Consider the following 20,017-nt stretch of genomic DNA (forward strand, 5'->3'; position numbering starts at 1 on the left):
CAACTCCGCAGCGCACCACAGTGGTGAGTGGGTGGCGAGGCTGAAGGTGGGCTTTACCCCATTTATAGACCGTGCAGGGGACGGCAGGCATTTCTCAGGCCCAGACCCTGGCCAGACCTATGTCACATGCTGGACACACAGATGAAAAGCAGGATGGCCTCTGCCTTCAGGAGAAAGACAGCCAGAGACCAGGACCGGGGCCTCCCCTTTCTATTCCTGCAAATCACCAGATCTCATATTAGTCTCACTTCCACCCCATTTTGATCTGGCTTCCAGTCTTCCTTATGAGGGCAATTCTAGAGGCGCCTGAGTACCTCAGTGGGTTAAGTGACTGACTCTTGATTTTGGCTCAGGTCATGGTCTCAGGGTCGTGGGACTGAGGCCCGCCTTGGGCTCCACGCTCAGTGGGGTCTGCTTGGGATTCTCTCTCTCCACCCTTTCCCCGGTTCCCTCTCCAAAATAAAAATAAATTAAAAAAAAAAAAATAAAGTGCAATTCTAAGGGTTTGGTGATTGCCTTAGACGGAGGCAAATACCACGTAGTATTTATTTCAGCCAAACTAGGAAAAGCAGCAGTAAGTTTTAGATATTTTTACATTACGTACTTTGTCAGTGACTTCCTGATACAATCTTCTAGAGCTCAAGAGTAAGTGGCAGAATCCTCGGTGCAGCTGGTGTGCGTCAGACCTCAGGAGTGACGGCCACACCGAAGCACCTAGTCCTACAGCAACGGGGATGGGTGACGGGGACTGCTCCAGGCACGGTGGGCGCATGGGGGGGGCTGACTGCGACAGGATGGGGACTGCTCCGGGCATGGCGGGCGCACAGGGGGCTGTCTGCCATGTGACAGGGACTCTCCCGGGCACGGCGGGCGCACGGGCTGACAGAGGGACACGGGCACAGGCAGAGGTGCAGCTCATTGACATTTATTCACGCCACACAGGACACGACATGTCTCTAAGTGTGCGCAGGCCTCCACGTTCCCCACCAACAGCATGCTGAGACGCACACCACACGGACGCTCCACACCACGTGCACTCCAAGGACAGCCACTCAGTGATGGCCGTGGGCAGGCGCAGGACTCGACGCTGTGGAAAGAGATGCATAACACGGCTACCGTCGAGCAAGAAAGGGAAACATGGGTGATAGCTTATTACGTGAGTACTGACAAGTCAAAACTGTAAACCACAATTTTCTACGAAGACACGTGGAGGGTCATTTCTACACGGAGCGTCCGGCAGGGCTGAGGGTCTCGTGGACTCCCCTCACATACCTGGGGGGCTCGCCTGCCAGCACAAGGCCGGAGGGGTCACCAGCCAGCCGTGGCTCTGGGAGGACCCGACTACAGTTTCACTGTCGTTTGGGAAAAAGCGTGAAGACACGTCCAGCACCAGGACATACGTTTCACGGGACGGCTTCCTGCACGGAGAGCCGGTGCTGCCCTCGGTGGCCGCAGCGACCCTGTCTTTCTAGTGCCCCCACAAGTCTTCCTTGGCCCAAGGGGGTGAGCCAAGTCTTTAACACTCAGACTGTAAGAACTGCGGAACTCTCTTTGCCAGCAGGGACAGCAAACCCCACGTTCTCAACGACCCCACTGCTCCTCACACACTGTGAGCAGCGACACACCTGGTCCTGGAAAGGTATGGCGGTGTTTTTCGCTCCCCATCCATTTGAAGAAGCAAAAATCTTACCTTTCAAGGCTTTACTTCTTTTATCTGAAATGAAAAGAAGGAAACATTGGTTGTATCAATCGACACTTTACAAAAATGTGTTTGGCCAATCCATTCCTGAAACCGACACTGTGGAAAAGCTCACAGCTTACGTAAAGTGGCTACGGAAGTTTCAGAAAGCGGGAGTTTCTCACAGGGCCTCCCAGCCAGGAGCGGCACCGCCTCCCCCGGAGTCTTCTGTGAACAGCCGAGCAGCCCTTCAGAGTGAGCAGGGCTCTCCGCTCCTCCCCGTTCCCCAGGCTCCAGTCCTGCAGTTTCGAGTTTCCTCCCTTCCCTCCTCTTCTAAACCAATTGCTTATCAATCCGTGATTGGCCTCGTGTCTGTTCCAGAGAACCAATGCCCCCACTTCTACTATGGAAACAGTTAAAACAGTCACACAGTGGGAAAGGTACAGTAACACACCACGCGCCAGGACACTCCATCCCTAACGACTCCCGCCCCCAAGTCTTCCAATGAGCAGACACGTCCTACACATTCGAAACACCACGGTCACACCTAGGAAGCTCAGGGTCCCCTGTTATCAAGGCCTTGCTCAAATTTTCCTAGTTGTCACCAAATGTCTCTGAGAGCTGACATGTACTCACCACAACGTAACAAAGGGTTCTGATGCTCATTTCTGGGTAAGAACCATTGTAGTTCACAACAGGAACTGTGATTCCTTTTGAAAATAACTTTCATCCTAACGAAATGCTAATGAATGCTAACGAATCAACAGGAAGAACTTACCAGCACTCCTGATTTTATAAACGATGACACTCATCAAGCCCATTCCTACCCAAATCTCCTGGTAAACCTGGGTATAGTAGGGCTTCAGGGGGATCCAAACATTTTTAATAAAGCTTTGAAGCATCTGAAAAGGAACACAGTGATAAATATTACCATGACTATCTTTCTTTTTTTTTTAAAAAGATTTTAAAATAAATAAGAGAGAGAGCATGAGTAGTGGGAGATGGGCACGGGAGGAAATAGACTCCCCACGGAGCAGGGAGCCCGCAGGGAGCCCGATGCGAGCCAGGAGCCTGATGCGGGGGTCCATCCCAGGACCCAGGGATCATGACCTGACCTGAAGGCAGATTAACTGAGGCCCCCAGGTGCCCTACCGTGACCATCGTCTTAAAGCTAACTGGTAAGAGGTTCCCATATACTCTTAAATTTGACCGTTTCCTACAACTGTTCCACACCGGCCACTCTCTGGCAGCCATTCCTACCTGACATGGGGACCGGCTCAACAGCTCGTCAAGCCCCCCTGTCCCAAGGCTGCCAACCTGGGCCGTCCTGATGCTCTGCCACCCTTCATCCTCAAGCCCCAGAGCGCCCAGCCCAGGCCATCTCCCAGGGTCCGGAGCGTTCTGCTCTGACGCTACACCCCGAATTACACCGCACTCTTTTTTAAACTTTTACATCGAATCCCTAGTCCGTTCGCATCACCGTGTGAAGCACTGCCGGCATTCAGAGCTGGAAAAGAACACGGGTCTAGTGAGACCCACACTCGGCCTCGCGGTCGGCCGCTGGAGAAAGACAGGCCAGGGTGCCGAGGTCACTTCCTGCGAGCCGCGTCACATCATCACTTACTTAATGAGTAACAACCGTTACCTAATTACTGGACTTGACCGGGAAAAGCCATCAAATGCTGAAGTTCGCTTTTATGAGCAGGTCTCGACGTAAGGCTATTGATTACAATTGACTACAGACCTTAAAATCTGACGCCCTCGTGTTCGTTGTAGCTTTGTGACGTCTCAAGCGGCCTGTCCAACAACAGTCCCTCAAATCACCGTCAGCAGTAACCAGACCCAGGTACTTCGTGTTTTCCTTGAAAACACTCCTTGGGCTTCAGTGAGTCATGCCCCTCGTCCCCACCGCAGGCAGAACCTCATCTACGTTCCTTTTCGCCACTATTCGGGTTACACGGAATCCTACTTCTCACTCTTCTCGGGCGTGATCATTACCCACTCAGCACCCGGGAGCCGAGCTCGCACTGCGTGGCAGGCACTGCTCAGGGGCTGAGAGACGGGCTCCTAAGGAGCCAGAAAACTTGGGAGAAGAGTGGCCTTGGCGGAGGCTGCGTGTGTGCGAACACCCCAGGCCAGGCCGGACTTGGAGAGCCTGGAGGGGTAGGGAAGCCACAGCGGCTGCCCAGACTGAAATCCCGCTCACTTCAGGCGCCTCAGTTTCCTCCTCTGGAAAACAGGGCTGCAACACTGAGCACCCACGAAGGGCGCTCACGAACAGGAGGTCCTCCGCATCTCGTACTCGCGGCGCGTGGTGCCGGAGGCGGAGCGCCCGCACGTAAGTCGCTGTGGCCGGACTCCGGGAGGGAGGGGAACTGGGGCGTCGGGCGCCTCGCAGGCCTCGGCGAAGAACTCAGCCTTACTCTCAGAGTCACGCGAACCCAATGGCACTCAGGAGGTGCGCACACCCGGCTCCTGCACCGCTGCCGGCCCCTACAAAGCGGCTCCCTGCGAGGGTTGCGGGACACCACACGCCTAGACCTTGAATCGCCCTGCCCCCCAGTCCTCATTCCTAGGGAGAATCTGCTCCAAGGACGGGTGGCCGGCTCTTCCGAGAAGACGACGCACCCGGCTGAAGCCCCGTCCTAGAGGGCCAGCCGACCTGCACCCCAAGCGTGACCGTGAAGGATGCGGCTGTGTCCTCCTCCCGGAACTCCCTGCAGCGACAGCTCCCCTCAGGCTTCCTGTCCTGACTGCGATGCTCTGTCACAGCACGAGGATCCCAGACACCAACAATTCTGCCCCTCGCAGGTGCCTGAGGACGCCCAAGCCGGACCTGCGGGCGGCCTGGAAAAGCCGCAGGTGGGAGGCGGGGTTCGGAGGGGCCGAGGGCATGGCCCCCCTCTGAGCCTGGCAGTGACTGCGCAAGAAGGCGCTCCCAGGTGCCAGCGGGGCCGGGCTCCTGGGTTCCCACCCCAAGCCCGGCCAGTCCCTGGAGTTGTCCTTCCAGAAGGCCGCCCCTCCGGGATGCAGGCGCGTGTCCACCTGCCCCACAGGGCTCTCGCGGGCGTGTGGGGAGGCCGTGGGCGGCTCCGCTGGCCAGCAGCCGCGGCAGGAGCGGAAGGCAGTGCTACGGTCCGCAGCTGAGGGCCCCGGACCGCGCTCCCGGTTCCAAGAGGGCGAACGCGAGAAGACGCCCTGGCGCCGGCCAGACGAAGGTCCGGATGAGAAAGAAGCGCGCGGAGAGTGCGGAGGAGGGAGGAAGGCGCCGCAGAACCGTCAGCGGCCGCTTCTGCTCAGGGCCGGAGCCCTCTGGGACGGCCGCCGCCCGCGCCGCCAGCCCTCACCCGGCCCACCCGACTTTCCTCGTGCCCGAGGCGCTCATGCTTTACCGGATCGCGACCCGTTCCCACCACTGGAGGGAGGCCCTTCTCCGGGCGGCGGCTCCGGAGCACCCGTTCTGGCGCTCCGACCGAGTCGGGGGCGCACGCACCGCCGACGCCCAGCGGCCCACGCGGGACACCAGGTCTGTCCGACCCGCGGAGGCGCGGACCGGGATTCCGGGCTCTGATGCCGTCGCGGCCCCGTGTCCCCTCAGGGCAGTGCGCGGCGGCGAACCCCGCGGTACCCAGGAGAGACGGTACCGAGCGCGGGCGGGCGCCGCCGGCGGGGTCGGGGCTCCCTCCCTGAGCGCGCCGCGCCCTCCGCAGGTGGCCGACCCTGGCTCGCCCGCGGCGCGCTCCCCGTCCGAGAAGGGCGGCGGTTCTGCCCGAAGGACAGGCCGCGGCTGCCGCCAGGCCCACCAGTCCGCGGGGCGCCTCCCTTCGCCGGCCGGGGGCCGCGGCAGGACCCCAAGGTCAGCGGGGGCCAAGCGACACTCCCGCCCGTCGCCCCGAGCCCCGCGGGCTCCGCCGCCCCGCTCGGAGCAGCCGGCCGCGCCCCCACGCACTCACCTCGCCGAAGACCCCCGGCTCAGGCCGCCTCGTCGCCCACTACCAACGGCTTGGAAAGGTCACCGAAGGCGCAAGCGCCGCGCGGGGCCCGCCGGGAAGGCGGAAGGAGCGGCGGCGCCCGGCGGCCAGAGCGCCGCCCCGACCGTGTCTGCGCGCCACAGCGCGCCACAGCGCCCCCAGCGGTCGCCCCGGTGCCGCAGGCCGGCGAGCCCTGAGCGGGTGTGCGCACGCGTCGGGGAGAACGGTGATTAACCGCTAGGGTGTTCCCCGGCGCGGGACTTTCGGTGCTGAAACCGGACAAGCGGACGAGTTGGTCAACCCGAGAAGGGCCGTCTTTACGTGCTGTCTTGAAGGCCGAGAAGTCGTCTCCTCTGGGGTCTTCTCGCTCTCTTTCTGTGGATTAACCGCTGTGCTCTGCGCAGTTCGTGCGGGGCGGGACTCCCGCGCCTACGAGCCTTCATCGGCGGACGCTGCGCTTGGCGGACACCGGCTTCGAAGACAGCCCTGCCTACTGCGGGCGAGGAAGACGGAAAACTTCGGCAGAAAACTGGAAATTGTAAAAACAACCCCCCCCCCCAAATAAAAAACCGCTTAGGCGATCTGAAAACGAGCCAAATAGAAATTGGGCAGGTTTAATGTAATCTAAAAGATGAGATTAGAGAGCTAGGGTACAGCAGGAAAGTCCCTCAGGTGCGTGATTGGAGGCTCAGAAGGAAAGGAGAGTGAGATGGGCAGAAATAGTAGGAGAGATAAGGGCTGGCTGAGATTTTTAAAAAAGTGATGGGGCAAAAACACACCAAAGATTCAAAAAGCCTTACAGAAACCCAGCAAGCAGATCAATGAAAATAGACCAACACCTTGAAACATCATAATAAAACCACAGAAAACCAAAAACGAGGAGAAAAATCCTAATTGCCCATCTAGACTTCTTTTTTTTTAAATAATTATTTTTATTTATTTACAGCATAACAGTGTTCATTGTTTTGGCATCACACCCAGTGCTCCATGCAGTACGTGCCCTCCCTATTAGCCACCACCTGGTTCCTCAACCTCCCACCCTCCCCACCCCCCTGCCACCCCTTCATAACCCTCTGGTTGTTTTTCAGAGTCCATAGTCTCTCATGGTTCATCTCCCCTTCCAGTTTCCCTCAACTCCCTCTCCTCTCCATCTCCCCATGTCCTCCATGTTCTTTGTTATGCTCCACAAATAAGTGAGACCATATGATACTTGACTCTCTCTGCTTGACTTATTTCGCTCAGCATAATTTCTTCCAGTCCCGTCCATGTTGCTACAAAAGTTGGGTATTCATCCTTTCTGAGGGAGGCATAATACTCCATTGTGTATATGTACCACATCTTCCTTATCCATTCATCCGTTGAAGGGCATCTTGGTTCTTTCCACAGTTTGGCGACCGTAGCCATTGCTGCAATAAACATTGGGGTACAGATGGCCCTTCTTTTCACTACATCTGTATCTTTGGGGTAAATACCCAGCAGTGCAATTGCAGGGTCATAGGGAAGCTCTATTCTTAATTTCTTCAGGAATCTCCACACTGTTCTCCAAAGTGGCTGCACTAACTTGCATTCCCACCAACAGTGTAAGAGGGTTCCCCTTTCTCCACATCCTCTCCAACACACGTTGTTTCCTGTCTTGCTAATTTTGGCCATTCTAACTGGTGTTAGGTGGTATCTCAATGTTGTTTTAATTTGAATCTCCCTGATGGCTAGTGATAATGAACATTTTTTCAAGTGTCTGATAGCCATTTGTATGTCTTCATTGGAGAAGTGTCTGTTCATATCTTCTGCCCATTTTTTGATTTGATTATCTGTTTTGTGTGTGTTGAGTTTGAGAAGTTCTTTATAGATCCTGGATATCAACCTTTTGTCTGTACTGTCATTTGCAAATATCTTCTCCCATTCCGTGGGTTGCCTTTTTGTGTTGTTGACTGTTTCCTTTGCTGTGCAGAAGCTTTTGATCTTGATGAAGTCCCAAAAGTTCATTTTTGCTTTTGTTTCCTTGGCCTTTGGAGACATATCTTGAAAGAAGTTGCTGTGGCTGATATCGAAGAGGTTACTGCCTATGTTCTCCTCTAGGATTCTGATAGATTCCTGTCTCACGTTGAGGTCTTTTATCCATCTCGAGTTTATCTTTGTGTACGGTGTAAGAGAATGGTCGAGTTTCATTCTTCTACATATCGCTGTCCAGTTTTCCCAGCACCATTTATTGAAGAGACTGTCTTTCTTCCATTGAATATTTTTTCCTGTTTTGTCGAAGATTATTTGACCATAGAGTTGAGGGTCCATATCTGGGCTCTCCACTCTGTTCCACTGGTCTATGTGTCTATGCATACAGAATTTAACCTTCAACAAGGAAGACAAAGTAAAGACATTTTGGATAACCGAACACTAAGGGAATGATCCCAGTAGATGCACAGTTAAAAAAAAACAATACTCACTATTCATGCGAAAGGATGGTGAGCTCAGATGGAAGCACGAGGACACAGGAAGGAAGAACAACAAGCAGGGTCCTGCTTCGAAGGGGCAAAAGCTTCGGATCAAATGGAAGCTGTATTCTCCACCTGAAAATCTTGCTATTTTAGGACAGAGGTTCTCAAAGTGAGGTTTGGGCGGTCCCAAGGACCCTGGGGATCAAAACTATTTTCATAACAATGGTTAAATTTGGTGATTTGTCTTCTTTGCCAGAATTATCTCACAAGTGTTCTGTGGAGTTCTCCAGAGGCCAACTTGTGACGTCACAACAGAATGAATACAGAAACAGATATGGGAATCCAGCTATCTGCCATGAAGGCAGACATTTAGAGATCTACAAAAATGTCAGAGTGTCACTCTTTGCACACATATAGTGACTTTTCATCGAAATATTCCCTTTAACACCAAATGGGTTTATTATTGTTATTTTAAAATGAATAAGTGTCTCAGCTGTAATTCCTAATAAAGTAGATGCAACTGACATGAACAAAAGCTCTCTAGGGGCTTCGGAGTGTAATGGGTCCTGAGATAAAGACCTGGTTTCTGAGCCACTGTCTTGGGAAAGAATGTTTGAGACTTATAATATGGTCGGAAACTGATGATGACGACAAGCATTTTAGGAACAACTTGGGAATATCATCATCATCTATGCTACCAAAGGTTTTGAACTTCAAACTCTGCTTGAGATCAACAGAATTTTCATGTTTTTTGTTGCAAAGCCAAAACACCCTATGAAAAATACATCTTCAAAGGAAACATTTGAAGACAGGGCTGCCCCAGATTTATGCCGAGTGCAGAATTCCACATTTTGCAGCTGAAAAGGTCAGAGAAGACATGAAGGTTCTTGGACACAGCTCCTCCCACTTTGTCAAGAGTGCTGCTTGCGGGCACCAGCATCATTTGTCCTTGTCTGAGCTGCTTGTTTTCCCTTTGGGTCTGTGACTCAAGCCGTTCTGCAGACGCCAATATGCAAAACCTTCACCAAGGCTCATGGCTTCCTCTGTGCTAGGGTCTATACATCTACAAGCCGACTGAGAACTGTCAGACTGTCTCCTTCGACTTTGGGCAGGAATGCAAGATGAGCTGTGCTGAGTATGAAGCACTGAGAACTACCATTCAGACGAAGGGGGTCAAAGCTATTCTCTGTGATGACACAGAATGTTAGCTACTACTCAGGAAAATGGCAATGAAATGAGAACAAGTTTTGAAACTGAAGCATCAGGTCAGTCTTCTTGTACCGCAGTTAAAAACTCAAGACTCCAGACTGAAGGCTATAGTAACCTGAAAGGTTCAAAGAACACAGGAAGAGCCTTCCAATCACCTTACACGGGTTACAACGACTAAAATAAAAAAAGACAAGAAGTCAGTGTTGGCAAGAGAAACACTTGGGAGAAAAAGGAACCCTTGAACGCTGTGGGTGAGAATGTAAATAGGTGCAACCACCATGGAAAACAGTATGGGGGTTCCTCAAGAAAGTAAAAATAGAAATAGGATAGGATCCAATAATTCCAATATTGAATATTGACCCAAAGAAAACAAAAACACTAATTTGAAAAGATAATGTTCCCCTATGTTCATTGCAGCACTATTTGTGATAACCAAGAAATGGAAACAGCTCAGGTGTCCACTGATAGACAAATGGATAAGGAAAACACACGTACACACACACACACAGGGCTATTACTCAGCCATGAAAAAGGGCGAAATTGTGCCATTTGCAACAACGTGGATAGACCTAGAGAGTATTGTGCTAAAATAAATAAGTCAGAGAAAGGAAAATACTGTATGATTTCATTTATATGTGGAATCTAAAAAAATGAATAAAGCAACAAGCAGAAATCCACCTGTAACTACAGAGAACAAGGTGATGGCTGCCAGAGGGAAGGAAGATTGGGTGAAATGAGTGACGGGGAGTGGGAGGTGCAGGTTGCCAGGAATGGAATGAATAAGTCATGGGAGTAAAAGGCACAGTGCAGGGAATATAGTCGATGATGCTGTCATAGTGTCATGTGGTGACAGACGGCAGCTGCACGTGTGGTGGGAATGGCGTCACATCTAGACGTGGAATCACTGTGTCACACACCTGAAACTACTGTAACATTGTGCATCAACTATGCTCCAATAAGAACAGAACAGGCCCCCTGGAAAGTCTCGGGAAAGGAGAACTCTTTAAAGAGTTCTGACAAGGGATGATGCGGTATGGAGTGTTAGGGCCAATTTAATATTAAAACCTGTTTAACCATTAGGGCCTGCTTAGCCAGAGTGACTCCATATTGCCTGGGTAGCCATATTGTTGTTTATATCCGCAGACTTCATTTCGGGAATAAACGCCCCCATAGTTCCTGGTATGGTTCCGGGTATCGATTCCGGGAGTAAACGCCTTAACAATAGACGCCACGTACCTTGGGTCTGTGGTTATGCCCTATAAAACCAGCCTGTGAGATCGGGAGGCGGTCACTCTCTTCAGAGGCGGCCCTGGCCGGTCAGTCTGACTTCTAATGCTTAGCATAGAATAAGGCTTTGCATAACTTTCACTTTGTCTCAGTCCCGTTCCTTTGATAATGACCCCAACATGGAGACACAAATGTGAGTTTTGTAGTTGTCTGAAGTGGTTTTGATGTATTTTGGGACATTTAGAACACGTGCTGTCCTTCAAAGTATCAGGTTACAGTGTATGACCTGATACAGTGTATCAGGTTACAGACGAATGACATGCCGAGAGTCTCCGGGACTTGATGATCATTTTCGTGACTCGATGATCATATTTTCATTTATTGCAGAACAGGTTACTTCCCATCGCCAAAAGGATGTAGGTGTGAGGGACACTTCTGTAGGCTGCGGTGTTCGGACAAGTCAGAGCAAGAGGGTCAGAGTCTGTGATAGAAACTAGAGATGTGGTCAGGCTCGGGACCTGGGACCCCTGGCCCCGAACCGGGCTGGGCTCATTTTTCTGTGAAACACGGAGAACACTCCAACCCCCTGGCCCGGGCCCAGGCTGCCTTCTGTCCACGCTGTCCTGAAGTTGACCTCTTGCTTGCCACTCTCCAGCATTTTCCAGTCCCTAGCCAGACTTCCCGAGGTAGGTCAGCGCCACACTCAGATCCTTCCCGCACTCTTTCACAGTCTTTCCAGCGTCCACGTGGTGCCAGGCTCGGCGCTGACAGTAGCCAGGCGACTCTCCTGGCTCTCCCTGCTGTCCTCCTTCCTTTGCGTGTCCTGGCCGCATTCCTCCACCCCCGCCTCATCTTCCAGCCTCTTTCCTGCGGTTCTGCCCTCCGCCTTCACTCTTCTGGAGCTCAGCCTGTGCCGTTTCAGCTGCCGTCAGGGTCTTACCACCTTCCATTCGCCCACGACCACCCAATCCGTGCCTCTCGCCACCGCCTTCCCTCTAGCGGCGTGGAGGGCGCTGCCCGTCCCATGCGGACTTAGGGGAGAAGATGAATTCCATTTACTCATGCCGCGGCCCCACGGCATTCCAGGCTCAGTCCCGGCCTTCGTCCGTGGCGTACCCTCCCCTGGGAGTCGTTCCCGCCGGTCGCCCCTGGCTGCCTCGTTCCTGGTTACCCCGCCCGCGTCCACGTTCACGTGCTTCTCTCCCACAAGTCTTTTCTGACCTTCTGGCTCCTGCCCCCAGGTCAGGTGCGAGGTGACCCAAGGCAGCAGCCAGCTGCACACCTCGACAGTACGCACGCAGACCCACTCCCCGCCGTGCCTTCCGTCTCCCGCACCGGGGAACCGCAGCAGGCGCCCCGGCAGCTCCGCACCGGGGCTGGCACACCGCAGGTGTTCAGAGTCCGTCCCTTGTCGGCCTGCAGCGCGATGCCGCGGACTCGAACCTAGAGGGACAGGTGGAGAGCGAGCCCGGACTTAGTTCTTCCACCCCCTGGGGGCTGGGGCCGGGGCCCCCAGAGTGTGCAGCGGGCTGACTCTGGGGTGGCAGCGGGGGCGCAGGCCTGCCCCGCGCGGAGGGGCGGGGCTGGCTGCACGAGGTCCTGGCTGCGTGGGTGCCTGCGTGTTCCGATTGGACGGCTCGGGCGGGGCGGGGCCGGAGGCACAAGACTCGTGGCGCGTGGGCGCTGGCGCGTTCTGATTGGAGAGCCCGGGCGGGGCGGGGCGGGCAGCACGAGGTCCTGGCCGCGTGGGCGCCGGCGCGTTCTGATTGGAGGGCCTGGGCGGGGCGGGTCGGGTCCGGAGGCACGAGACTCGCGGCACATGGGCGCCGGCGCATTCTGATTGGAGGGCCCGGGCGGGGCGGGGCTGCGCTCCCGCCGTCGCCACGTTGCGCAGTCGCATTCAGGCCGACATCTGCTCCGGCAGCTCCGCGGGGCCGTTGAGGCGGCGTCGACTCGGCGGGCGACATGCTGCGCAAGCTCACGGTCGACCAGATCAACGACTGGTTCACGATCGGCAAGGCCGTGGCGGATGTGGAGCTGCTGGGCTCGCCGCCCGCCTTTCCCGCCGAGGCCACCAGGGATGAGGCGCAGCGCCGGGACGCGGGTCCCGTCGTGGGCGCCGAGGCCCAGCCCCAGCCGCAGCCCCGGAGGTAGGAGGCGGCCGTGGGTGCGCGGCCTTCGTTGACGCCGCGCGACCCCGTCCCTGGCCTCCCGGCCGCCGCAGAGCGAGCTGGCGGACCCCGGCCCGGGGAAGTCGCGCCTGCCAGAGGCTGAGCCGCCCCAGACGCCGGTCCCGTGTCTCGGGGTCTGGGGACGGGCCTCGGCCGTGAGAGCCGGCGGGGTTTCGGGGGAGTCAGGCGAAGCCTCGCGTGCTGTGTTCCCGCCTCGCCCGGCCCACAGTTCCCGGCGGGGTGGGCGAGTGTTCGGACGGACCGGCCCGCGCCGGGGGCTCCCTCCTGGAGCTGCTTGGGCCCGGGTTGCGCGCGTGTCCCTGCCGAGCCCTAGCCCCGCCCTGGCCGCCGCTGGTCCTGCACCTGGTCCTGCACCTGCGCTGCGTTTCCGGGGTCTCGTGGCTGGGGGCCGGCTGCTGTGGTTTCGCGGCGTGGATTTGAGCTTCCCCCGTGGTTTCCATGGCCTGGTGGCCCACGCTGCGCGGGGTTGTCCCGCGGGCTCTGCGTTCAGCCGCGGGAGCCTGCCGCGGGGCTCCCGCGTCTTGGCGGTTATGCGTGGCGCCGTGGGAGCCGTTTCCGTGGGTCAGAAGTTCTCCGCCCGTTTGGGTGACTGTCGAGCAGCTGCGCCTTAGCGCCCGCCTCCCTCTGTTTTCGACTGAAGCGGTGCTGTGGGTTCACCCGTTCGCGTGCTTTCGGTGGAAACAGGCCAGGGGAGGCCTGCCGTGTCCAGAAGACCCGGCTCCGGCGTGTGCAAACAGCTGCGCCCACTGTGAAGCAGGCCCGGTACCTCCGTGTCGGAGCCTCTGCGTCGCCGCTTGGGGCTCCCCTCCCCCGGAATTCACACCGTTTACAGCGGAGACGCTCTCGTTCTTTACTTTTCAACAGAATTCCTCTTGTTTTTTGGCCCCATCGAGTTTTCATAGGTTTGTTCCAAGCATCTGTAGACAAGGGCAACTTGGGATCTTTGCTGAATTTTTTCCTTGGATACAGGGAGGGGACAAGGAGACCCTTGTGAAGGTTGAGAGTGGCTGTTTTGTTTCTGTTTTTGCACACTTTGCTTGGATTACTCTGGCGAGGGACCCGATAGGCTGTCCCCGCTCTCTCACTCTCCCCTGCTGGTAATAGGCAGAGCAGTATTGCTTTCCAATAACCCACTGTGGTAGTGGAAGTAAATTATTGACCTTTTTAGAAACGGAAAGTACAGATTTAAATGTTCTTCTCACTACTAAGGATCAGTTTTTCAAATTTCTAATTTTTCATGGACTGAGTTTGAAATATCAATAAAAACGAAATTTCGGAGTAATGGAATGAAAACTGACAAAATATAAACCCCATCTAAAATATTGTTATAGTCAACATGAAAAATTATTTTGTAAAATTACCATAAACATTTCAACCTCTGTAGGTAACTAGAAACAGGCAAATAACTAGAGATGGACCGATACCGTTGAGGTTCGCTTGTCTGTACGGTGCTCTGAGTCTGAGGAGTACTTCTGGAAGTCCCATCCTGGGCCCTACCACATGCCTAATGCCAGAGTGCTTCCGTGTAGAAGCCATTCAAATATAGTTACATTACTGAATCATTGAAATAACCCCTTGAGATGGATGGCATTATCTTGATTTTATAGAAATCCGAAAGGAACAGACTTGGGTGGTAAAGTGCCTTTCTTAACTTCTTGTGATAAACAGTCATCGTAGGTAGAATGTTCACCCCCCCCCCAAAGATAACACTGGAACCTGTGACTACCTTATATTAGATGGCAAAAGCGATTTTGCTGATGTAACTAAGGTTATAGGTCCTAAAATAGAGGGAGAGTACCTGGATTGTCTAATCACGTGAGCTGTGTAAGCGAGATTGGATACATGAGCCGGACTTGATCAGTTGCTGCTGGACTGGGCCACAAAGGAAACAGGAGGAGAATGTGGGCAGCTGGGAACGCAGACGGAGTCCCCGCTGACAGCCATTAGGGAAATGGGGACCTCCGTCTTACCACTTAAGGGAACTGAATTTGACCAACGAGCTGAATGAGACTCTTGTAGTGAACGCAGCCTTGCCAACATTTATTATTTTTTTCTTGAGAGAGAGACAGAGGGAGAGAGGGAGAGGGTGCAGGGGTAGGGGTGGGGGACAGAGGGAGAGGGAATTACTTAAGCAGGCTCCATGGTCAGCATGGAGCTGGATGTGGGGCTCAGTCTCAGGACCCTGAGATCATGACCTGAGCCGATATCAAGAGACAGAGGCTTAACCAGCTGAGCCACCCAGCCAACATCTTGATTTTGGCCTCATGGGACGTTAAGCAGAGGACCTAGTTGAGTCCCCCTGAAGTTGTGATTTACAGAAACTGTGAGGTAACGGATATGTGTTGTTCTGAACTGCCGGACTGCCGAGGTTGTGATACTTTGTTAGGGCAGCCCCGGAAAACGAATACAGTGGTAGAGCTGGGATTGATTTGGGGGGAGCTGACCTGAACACCAGCCTCAGCCACAGTGACTGGCTGGTTGACTGATGTCTTTCCAGAAAGGAGAGTTTGAGTGAGGTTTTGACATTGGTGAGAAAACACTGGTGTAGAGGAAGGCAGGCTTTACAAGCCTAGGCGTCCCACAGCGAAGCCGGGTCTGAGGACAGAGCCAGAGTGGCTTGTGTTCAGTCTCTGGGGTTCAGCCCACACGAGCATTGTTAAATCGGTTTGACGGGTCCCGTGAGTGGTGACCACCAGCATTAAAAGGAGAGAAATAGAACGTATCAGGCCCGTTAGCACCTTAAAGTGTACTTTGTCCCAGAGAAAACTTTCCCGTAGAAACTCACCATTTCAAATCAGCGTATCTGGTGGCTCCTTTTTACGGAACTCAATGTTTCCTTCTTGGTACATGGGTTTAGTGCCTGCTGTGTTGATCTTTGTGTCAGGGCACGGGCACACAATAGTCTTGGTCCTTCTGACAAGGAAGGTCGCACGGTATAGCTGAGGGTCAGATAACGGGTTGAGAAAGTTACCCTGTCCGCTGAGTTACTGTGTTGTAAGGATGGTTGTGTCTGACTCCAGAGTATCTTACTTTTCCCTCTTTGCCTTGTTGCTTCTCAGAGGGTAGGCTTTGTGCAGATGTTAACGATGTGTTATTCTCCAGGGGTTCCTATGTTCTGTTCACTCACAGAGGCCATGTTTTTTTAAAGACCTTATTGTCTGTTTAGCAGATTTAAGTTGGTAGGTCACTTTGCCATTAATTAGAGTGTTCGGTGTCTGCGTGCAGCTGGAGTGGAGTGGCTGTGTGAGAGAGAACGGGGGGCTCGGAGAAGGACCTGGGTCTGGAACTGTCCCTGAAATCAGGGAGGGCTTCGCTGCTTCATCTGAGGCTCCTGAGAACCGCGGGAGGGCACTCTGGGGTTTTGAGCAGAGCTGTGACGCGACTTAGGGCTCTAATGATCCCTGCTGTGTGGAATGGACTGGAGCAGGCCTAGGGCAGAAACAGGGACATCAGGGAAGAGTCTCTTGGTATCATCTGTGACATCTCCTTTATGTGTCAGCTTGGCTGATCCATCATGCCTGTATTTGGGCCAACATGATTCTGGATGTTTCTGTGAAGGTGCTTTATGGATGAAATTAAGTTGATGGATTTTTAGTAAAGCAGATTACTTTCCAGATTATGGGTGAGCCTCATCAAATCAGTTGAAGACCTGGCTAGAGGGAAGACCTCTTGAAGCAAGAAGGAACTCTGCCGAGTTTAGCCTCCGACTGCCGCCCTTCCTGGGGTTCCAGGCTGCTAGCTCAGCTGATTCTTTCTCAAACGAATCTCTTTGTCTGTCTGCGCGCACGTCCTGTTGGTTTTGTTTCTTTGGGGGCACTAACACATCGAAGCAGAGAGCGCGTGGCAGGTTAGACCAGAACTGAGCTAGTGGAGGCGGTAGGCAGTCGTGTGGTCTGTGTGTATTCCTCAGGCGGAGGCGAGGGCTTTGTGTCTGGATCAGACACGGAACGTGAGTGGGGAAGCGGTCACGGACGACACCAAGGTCTCTGGCTGAGCAGCTGGGACATGCTGCCGTCTTCTGAGAAAGGGCTGCAGGAGCAGCTGCTGTATGGGGAAGCAGTAGGAGTTTGATCTGAGCCCTTGGTAGGTGACAGTGAGCATAGGCAGTGTGGCGGTGAGCAGAGAAACCTGGCTGGAGCCCCGTGTTTGGCGGTTTAAGGCTTTGAGACCAGTGGTCTCACCCAGACTGGTGGATCCTAGTGGGTGAGTGCTGAGGGAGAAGAGCTCCAAGGGCCCAGGCCGGGAGCCCTTGAACATGCAGAGACTGATGAGTCGGAACGAACAAAGGAGGGTGAGAAGGGACAGCTGGAAGGCTCAGAGGAAAACCAAGCGGGTGACCCTCCCTCCTCTAAACAAGTTTGCTTAGTACCCCTGTGTGCATCTCTTAGTACTTGTGTGGAATTCCCCACATACGAGCTTCCTGCGGGAACAGATTATCCCCAAGTCCCCACTTCCTAGCACCAGGCCTGACATAGGGTAGGAGCCCAGACACTCGTTTGCATGAACGACCTGCCTTGGTGACCCGCAGCTATCGACTGGGATGCGCTGCCGGTGAGAGCGGCTCCTGCCCACGCCTGCCCCGAGTCACGCGGTCGGCCTTCCTCCTCTGACCACGGCCGACTTCGAGGGGTGCGGGCGTGTGAGCAGGCGAGCAAGCTGGTGAGTGTGTGAGCGGGCGAGCAACAGTATCCTGAACTGCGCTGTAACATGTTTCCGGAATCAGAGGAGCCTTCCCTGTCACGCTTTGGCCAGCCTGGACTGCACGAGCCGCCGTCCCCCGTTGCCGGGCCGTGGCGGGAGCCGCCTCTCTCCGTTCTCCCGCCCCGCTGTGGCCCCGGCGGCTCATCCGGGGGCTCGGAGGGTACCTGCCGCCGTTGGTTAGTCTGCTGAGCGGACGCGTTCTTGGGCAAACAGTCACTGCTCAGCTTCTTGGGGTCGGCGTGCGGCTTTCTGTGCACGGTTGCCGTCAGACAGGAACGCAGGCTGTCCCGGCTTGGCCGGCCTTCCTCCGTCTGGCGTCTGGCCCCGCGGGCGTTCTTCCTGTGTCTGGAGGACACGGAGCTCATTTCTGCCTTGGGGCTCCCGCACCCACCCCTCTACCTGCAGCGCACCGCCCCCCCCCCCCCCCCCCAGTCCAGTGTCTTCCCGTGGCTCACTGCCTCCTGCCGGCCCGGGCCCCGGGCCCTGTCTTGCTTCTCACACGGGTCTCCCAAGGCCTCCGCAGCAGCAAGGCCCTCCCACACCTCTCTCCGCCTCTCGAATCTCTTTCATCGTTTTCCCTCTAAAGCACTTGCCCTGTGCCCCGCTCTGTCTTGTGTGGGAGCAGCTCTCGGCCCTCGGCCCGCAGGACGGTGCTGCGGTTTCTGGCGCGGAGAGCCGGGTGGCTGGTGCTGGTTCCCTCCGAGCTGAAGGTTTTGAAGAGCCGCGTTTTCATTTGTGTGCGTGTGTTTTGATCCCTTTGTTTCTTTCTTGGTTTTTATTTATCCTTCCAGAAAACAAACCTCTGTGTCTTTGCTTGCCCGTGGCCATCCCAGAGGAGGTGTCAGGTGGGCCCTTGACTGCCTTTGGAGCTCAGAGGGGAAGTCGGGGCTGGAGGCGTGCAGGGGCCTGACAGAGAGACGACAGTCCCCGCCCCGGTGTTCCCCGACACCGGACCGGCCGGCGGATGCGCCCAAGGCTGCTTGTTCGTCTGTCAAGTGGGAGTAACATTACGTGCCGGCGAGGACTGGATGAGGGGCGGCGTGCCGTGCTCCGCGCGCGCCGGACGGTGGCCGAGTGACTTCACGGTTAAACGGCCGGGCTTCCCGCAGCTGCGGACTCCCGGAGCTCGCTGTGGGTCCCATACGCGGGTGCTGGTGGGGCTGGGGCTGTTTCCAACTCAGGCTTTTAGCCCCTGAGCCGGTCTCTCTCTCTATAGAACAGGCCTGAAGCTCTGCTGTATTCTTCTTCCCCATCCGCCCCGCCCCGTACGGTTTTGACCTTCATCTTCTTGCCAGCTTTATGGACTGTGAGCAGCCCAGCATGTAGAGCGGGAGCTGTTAAGATTCAGGAAGTTACTTGTGTTAAAATTCCCATTTGGTTTGTAGATTTTCTCTGGACAAATGTAGTTTTAAATGACCCCTGGGCTCTCGCAGGAAATGTGGTTATTAGGTTATTGCCAGAATAAAGTGAGAGATGGAGGCTTTGCATACCACAATGCCGTGCATTTCATCTGCTGCCCTGAACGTCTGGTTGTGGCCTTGAGCGACTGTGTCGTGGGGCCTTGGAGCAGCGAGGGGGTCGTGCGCCTCCCGGACTCGGGGGTCGCGTAGCTGTCTGCCCCTTCCGCGGCTGCAGGAAGCTTCGGACGAGAGGGACGGAAGAAAGTCCTCCTCTTCCCGGCGGGACAGGGAGAGTGGGTCCTCTCAGACGGGTGGTGGGGCTGGTGGTCTTGTGTGGTGGCTGACGGAGGTGCTTTGTGGGGAGAATGGAGTGTTTGGGGCGTTTTGTGGTGTGTGTTCACTAATCCACGGGGCGGGGCGGCCCGTTCTAGTGCCACACGTCGCAGACTCCCTGTTGCTTAAAGCGGAAACTGTGTTATCTCCATTGAGGCAGTAATGATGAAACTGCTTTATCTCATGTTCACGGGACAGTAAGCAGTTATGGGCTTCTGGGGATACTTGGCTCTCCCACAAACAGTTTCCACTCTAAGGCTTTTATAGTGATTAGAGAGCCATAGTTAGCTCCTGAAGACAATCAAAGGGAGGAGGAGTGAGAGGTGTCTTTATTTTAGATCTGCTTAGGGCTGTGTTTCCACTTACCGTGTCTTACTAACTCCTGGTCCGGCCGACACCATTTATGACCCAGGATGAAAGACCAAACTGAGGCCCTTTCAGAATGGTGTAGGCGTTGGCCAAGAGGCCAGGAACAGACAAGTCGGAAGGGTTTTTTTGGAGCAGATACTGAATTCTAGTTTTGAATAGTTTTCCTTTTAGAGGGGGAAAAAACAAATCTCCAAATATAAAGTTGTAAATATTGGGTTCCTTGGACTTATTTTTAAGAATGATAAAGATCCGGGGCACCTGGGTGGCTCAGTGGGTTAAGCCGCTGCCTTCAGCTCAGGTCATGATCTCAGGGTTCTGGGATCGAGCCCCACATCAGGCTCTCTGCTCAGCAGGGAGCCTGCTTCCTCCTCTCTCTCTCTGCCTGCCTCTCTGCTTACTTGTGATCTCTCTCTCTCTGTCAAATAAATAAATAAATAAATCTTTAAAAAAAATGATAAAGATTCTCAGACTTTATCAAAAAAAGTAAATCCAATGATTAGTTTCCTAC

General features: G+C 54.7%; 1 protein-coding gene across 1 annotated transcript; it reads right to left on the minus strand.

Moving 5' to 3' along the window:
* Positions 1–909: 909 nt before the first annotated feature.
* ATP5MJ (ATP synthase membrane subunit j) lies at positions 910–5,784 on the minus strand. Its single transcript, XM_046010337.1, has 4 exons — positions 5,632–5,784; positions 2,457–2,580; positions 1,691–1,714; positions 910–1,087 (listed from the first exon to the last, which is right to left on the minus strand). The coding sequence occupies exons 2-4, from the start codon at positions 2,578–2,580 to the stop codon at positions 1,053–1,055; spliced, it is 183 nt and encodes a 60-aa protein (XP_045866293.1). The 5' UTR covers positions 5,632–5,784; the 3' UTR covers positions 910–1,052.
* Positions 5,785–20,017: the final 14,233 nt, after the last annotated feature.

This window comes from Meles meles, chromosome 6, assembly GCF_922984935.1.
Source record: "Meles meles chromosome 6, mMelMel3.1 paternal haplotype, whole genome shotgun sequence".
Taxonomy (NCBI): domain Eukaryota; kingdom Metazoa; phylum Chordata; class Mammalia; order Carnivora; family Mustelidae; genus Meles; species Meles meles.